The 6,000-nt window shown below is 51.2% G+C and overlaps 1 protein-coding gene across 1 annotated transcript in view; it reads left to right on the plus strand.

Annotated features, from left to right (window-relative positions):
• The window catches only part of LOC120051542 (LIM domain only protein 7-like), a 55,354-nt gene extending 49,972 nt beyond the window's left edge, over window positions 1-5,382 (plus strand). The window contains exons 25-27 of the mRNA XM_038998484.1: window positions 1,083-1,191; window positions 4,780-4,882; window positions 5,250-5,382. Coding sequence (XP_038854412.1) covers window positions 1,083-1,191; window positions 4,780-4,882; window positions 5,250-5,272 — 235 coding nt within the window. The 3' untranslated portion in view covers window positions 5,273-5,382. The remainder of the gene's footprint in view (window positions 1-1,082; window positions 1,192-4,779; window positions 4,883-5,249) is intronic.
• Window positions 5,383-6,000: the final 618 nt, after the last annotated feature.

Consider the following 6,000-nt stretch of genomic DNA (forward strand, 5'->3'; position numbering starts at 1 on the left):
TGTCCAATCAATTGAGTTTACCACAGGTGGACTCCAATCAATTTCTTGAAACATCTCAATGATGATCAATGGAAACAGGATGCACCTGAGCTCAATGTAGACTCTCATAGTAAAGGGTCTGAATAATTATGTAATGTGCCTAAAATATTGTGTTCACTTTGTCATGATGGGGTCTTGTGATGTCATTATGGGGTCTTGTGATGTCATTATGGGGTCTTGTGATGTCATTATGGGGTCTTGTGATGTCATTATGGGGTCTTGTGATGTCATTATGGGGTCTTGTGTTTAGATTGAGGAAGAAATAATTTAATCCATTTTAGAATAAGGCTGTAACGTAACAAAATGTTAAGTTCCAGTGCTGTAGTCTCCTCGTACAGTCTGATCCCAGAGAGGAGAATGAGGGGTGACTTAGCATTAGTAACGAGGATGGATGCATGATGAACAGAGTCCATTCTCTGGAACAGAGAACAGGCTTCATGCATAAACAATAAGTCCTCATAACACATTAGACAGAAGGGACTTTATGCAAAAATAAAAACCCAATTTCAGTTATCTTCCTGGTGAACTTGTAGCTCATCGTCCAGCCACATACCAATGCATTTGTAGGAGGACACCTTTTCAATGGACGTTCCCCCAGACCTTGTGGATCAGTCCCTCTGTGATCCTCTCATCTTACCCCCAGACCTTGTGGATCAGTCTCTCTGTGATCCTCTCATCTTACCCCCAGACCTTGTGGATCAGTCTCTCTGTGATCCTCTCATCTTACCCCCAGACCTTGTGGATCAGTCCCTCTGTGATCCTCTCATCTTACCCCCAGACCTTGTGGATCAGTCCCTCTGTGATCCTCTCATCTTACCCCCAGACCTTGTGGATCAGTCCCTCTGTGATCCTCTCATCTTACCCCCAGACCTTGTGGATCAGTCTCTCTGTGATCCTCTCATCTTACTCCCAGACCTTGTGGATCAGTCCCTCTGTGATCCTCTCATCTTACCCCCAGACCTTGTGGATCAGTCTCTCTGTGATCTCTCTCTCTCATCCTGTTTGTTTCTTACTGTGTGTTCCTGATCCCTCTCTCTCTGCAGAGTGCTGACTTCTCGTCAGGTGTGTTCAGTGTGTGTGTGTCCTATGGGCAGAGGGGCTGCCATGGTCATTGAGACCCTGAACCTCTGCTTCCACCTGGCCTGTTTCCAGGTGAGAGTCTGGACCTCATTCACCTGGTTGGAGGAGAGGTCCTCTACAAACCTGTCAGCACACTCAATGACCCTTCACAGCATGAGCTAATGGGCCCTGTAGCAGACTGACTGACTGGGCCCTGTAGCAGACTGACTGGCTTCACCTGGGCACTGTAGCAGACTGACTGACTGGCTTCACCTGGGCACTGTAGCAGACTGACTGACTGGCTTCACCTGGGCACTGTAGCAGACTGACTGACTGGCTTCACCTGGGCACTGTAGCAGACTGACTGACTGACTGGCTTCACCTGGGCACTGTAGCAGACTGACTGACTGACTGGCTTCACCTGGGCACTGTAGCAGACTGACTGACTGACTGGCTTCACCTGGGCACTGTAGCAGACTGACTGACTGACTGGCTTCACCTGGGCACTGTAGCAGACTGACTGACTGACTGGCTTCACCTGGGCACTGTAGCAGACTGACTGACTGACTGGCTTCACCTGGGCACTGTAGCAGACTGACTGACTGACTGGCTTCACCTGGGCACTGTAGCAGACTGACTGGCTTCACCTGGGCACTGTAGCAGACTGACTGGCTTCACCTGGGCACTGTAGCAGACTGACTGACTGACTGGCTTCACCTGGGCACTGTAGCAGACTGACTGACTGACTGGCTTCACCTGGGCACTGTAGCAGACTGACTGACTGGCTTCACCTGGGCACTGTAGCAGACTGACTGACTGGCTTCACCTGGGCACTGTAGCAGACTGACTGACTGGCTTCACCTGGGCACTGTAGCAGACTGACTGACTGGCTTCACCTGGGCACTGTAGCAGACTGACTGACTGACTGGCTTCACCTGGGCACTGTAGCAGACTGACTGACTGACTGGCTTCACCTGGGCACTGTAGCAGACTGACTGACTGACTGGCTTCACCTGGGCACTGTAGCAGACTGACTGACTGGCTTCACCTGGGCACTGTAGCAGACTGACTGACTGGCTTCACCTGGGCACTGTAGCAGACTGACTGACTGACTGGCTTCACCTGGGCACTGTAGCAGACTGACTGACTGGCTGGCTTCACCTGGGCACTGTAGCAGACTGACTGACTGGCTGGCTTCACCTGGGCACTGTAGCAGACTGACTGACTGGCTGGCTTCACCTGGGCACTGTAGCAGACTGACTGACTGACTGGCTTCACCTGGGCACTGTAGCAGACTGACTGACTGACTGGCTTCACCTGGGCACTGTAGCAGACTGACTGACTGACTGACTGGCTTCACCTGGGCACTGTAGCAGACTGACTGACTGACTGACTGGCTTCACCTGGGCACTGTAGCAGACTGACTGACTGACTGGCTTCACCTGGGCACTGTAGCAGACTGACTGACTGACTGACTGGCTTCACCTGGGCACTGTAGCAGACTGACTGACTGACTGGCTTCACCTGGGCACTGTAGCAGACTGACTGACTGACTGACTGGCTTCACCTGGGCACTGTAGCAGACTGACTGACTGACTGACTGGCTTCACCTGGGCACTGTAGCAGACTGACTGACTGACTGACTGGCTTCACCTGGGCACTGTAGCAGACTGACTGACTGACTGGCTTCACCTGGGCACTGTAGCAGACTGACTGACTGACTGACTGGCTTCACCTGGGCACTGTAGCAGACTGACTGACTGACTGACTGACTGGCTTCACCTGGGCACTGTAGCAGACTGACTGACTGACTGACTGGCTTCACCTGGGCACTGTAGCAGACTGACTGACTGACTGACTGGCTTCACCTGGGCACTGTAGCAGACTGACTGACTGACTGACTGGCTTCACCTGGGCACTGTAGCAGACTGACTGACTGACTGGCTTCACCTGGGCACTGTAGCAGACTGACTGACTGACTGGCTTCACCTGGGCACTGTAGCAGACTGACTGACTGACTGGCTTCACCTGGGCACTGTAGCTGACTGACTGACTGACTGGCTTCACCTGGGCACTGTAGCAGACTGACTGACTGACTGGCTTCACCGTCTTATCTTCTTCCATGACAGAATTCATGTCCTGCTTCTGCTCACTGTCTGTTCTAACTGTATGGAGGGTTGTTGACGTCTGACAGGAATCCATGAGGTGTCACCTTTCTTTGGTTTTCCTTGTTTTCTCCCTGCCTCACCCTCTTAACTCTCTCCACGGTGGTAGGGCTGGTACTGCTAACTCTCCATGGTGGTAGGGCTGGTAATGCTAACTCTCCATGGTGGTAGGGCTGGTAATGCTAACTCTCTCTCCACGGTGGTAGGGCTGGTAATGCTAACTCTCTCTCCACGGTGGTAGGGCTGGTAATGCTAACTCTCTCTCCACGGTGGTAGGGCTGGTAATGCTAACTCTCTCCACGGTAGTAGGGCTGGTAATGCTAACTCTCTCTCCACGGTGGTAGGGCTGGTAATGCTAACTCTCTCTCCACGGTGGTAGGGCTGGTAATGCTAACTCTCTCTCCACGGTGGTAGGGCTGGTAATGCTAACTCTCTCTCCACGGTGGTAGGGCTGGTAATGCTAACTCTCTCTCCACGGTGGTAATGCTAACTCTCTCTCCATGGTGGTAATGCTAACTCTCTCTCCATGGTGGTAATGCTAACTCTCCAGGGTGGTAGGGCTGGTAATGCTAACTCTCCAGGGTGGTAGGGCTGGTAATGCTAACTCTCCAGGGTGGTAGGGCTGGTAATGCTAACTCTCTCTCCACGGTGGTAGGGCTGGTAATGCTAACTCTCTCTCCACGGTGGTAGGGCTGGTAATGCTAACTCTCTCTCCACGGTGGTAGGGCTGGTAATGCTAACTCTCTCTCCACGGTGGTAGGGCTGGTAACGCTAACTCTCTCTCCACGGTGGTAGGGCTGGTAACGCTAACTCTCTCTCCACGGTGGTAGGGCTGGTAACGCTAACTCTCTCTCCACGGTGGTAGGGCTGGTAACGCTAACTCTCTCTCCACGGTGGTAGGGCTGGTAACGCTAACTCTCTCTCCACGGTGGTAGGGCTGGTAACGCTAACTCTCTCTCCACGGTGGTAGGGCTGGTAACGCTAACTCTCTCTCCACGGTGGTAGGGCTGGTAACGCTAACTCTCTCTCCACGGTGGTAGGGCTGGTAACGCTAACTCTCTCTCCACGGTGGTAGGGCTGGTAACGCTAACTCTCTCTCCACGGTGGTAGGGCTGGTAATGCTAACTCTCTCTCCACGGTGGTAGGGCTGGTAACGCTAACTCTCTCTCCACGGTGGTAGGGCTGGTAACGCTAACTCTCTCTCCACGGTGGTAGGGCTGGTAACGCTAACTCTCTCTCCACGGTGGTAGGGCTGGTAACGCTAACTCTCTCTCCACGGTGGTAGGGCTGGTAACGCTAACTCTCTCTCCACGGTGGTAGGGCTGGTAACGCTAACTCTCTCTCCACGGTGGTAGGGCTGGTAACGCTAACTCTCTCTCCACGGTGGTAGGGCTGGTAACGCTAACTCTCTCTCCACGGTGGTAGGGCTAACATGCACTGCTTTGTTTACAGCGGGTTGCTGGATAATCACTGGTTGAATGAAGCTAATCACAGTCCATCTTCTCCTCTCCCCCAGTGTGTGGACTGCAGGTGCCGACTTGGAGAGTCAGAGGTCAGAGCCCAGATCAGAATCAGTAACGGGAAGCCTTACTGTGACCCCTGCTACATCCGACTCAAGTGTAAGTCATTTATACAGGACTCCGATAAGAATCTCCCTCCACCCCCTCCATGTATCCAAGTCCATTTTACTCTGCTAGTCCTTCTACTGATCTCACTGCACCTCATTTTACTCTGCTGGTCCTTCTACTGATCTCACTGCACCTCATTTTACTCTGCTGGTCCTTCTACTGATCTCACTGCTCGGTCACTGCACTTTTTTAATGAGAACATACCTGACGTGAATATGATGAATGTCTATTTAGAGAAGGGCAGGACTGTCATTTTGGAAGTCCTAATACTCTGTAATTAGATGACGGGTCATTACTACATTTTAAAATGACTTAGTAGATCAGACATAATCAGATGTTCTCTTTTTTGACTTTTCAGCCCACCTCGCCACCTCCCTGTGACCAGAATGCATTGCAGCAGATTGAGGAAGAGACGACGACGACAACACCCTCGAACACGACGGTGGACATCTTGACTATGACCTCGTGTTGACCGTATTTAGAGCTGGTTGACCTTTTTAGGGAACAATGCACCGATTTATACTATTGGCTGTGACTCAAATGGCTTCCTATTGGCTGTGACTCAAATGGCTTCCTATTGGCTGTGACTCAAATGGCTTTCTATTCCCTACATAGTGCACTACGACCCATAGGCCTCTGGTCTAAAGTAGTGCACTATATAGGGAATAGGGTTCTATAGGCCTCTGGTCTAAAGTAGTGCACTATATAGGGAATAGGGTTCTATAGGGCCCTGGTCTAAAGTAGTGCACTATATATAGGGAATAGGGTGCCGTTTGGGACACACCCTCTGTCTCTAAGATTCAGTGTTGGCGTTCTTCCTCGTTAATTAACTACTGTCCTTGTCCACACACCCGATGTCTCTAAGATTCAGTTTTGGTGTTCTTCTTCGTTAATTAACTACTGTACTTGTCCACACACCCTGTGTCTGTAAGATTCAGTTTTGGCGTTCTTCTTCGTTAATTAACTACTGTACTTGTCCACACACCCGATGTCTCTAAGATTCAGTTTTGGCGTTCTTCCTCGTTAATTAACTACTGTACTTGTCCACACACCCTGTGTCTCTAAGATTCAGCTTTGGTGTTCTTCCTCGTTATTGAACTACTGTACTT

This window comes from Salvelinus namaycush, chromosome 7, assembly GCF_016432855.1.
Source record: "Salvelinus namaycush isolate Seneca chromosome 7, SaNama_1.0, whole genome shotgun sequence".
NCBI classification, from domain to species: Eukaryota; Metazoa; Chordata; class Actinopteri; order Salmoniformes; family Salmonidae; genus Salvelinus; species Salvelinus namaycush.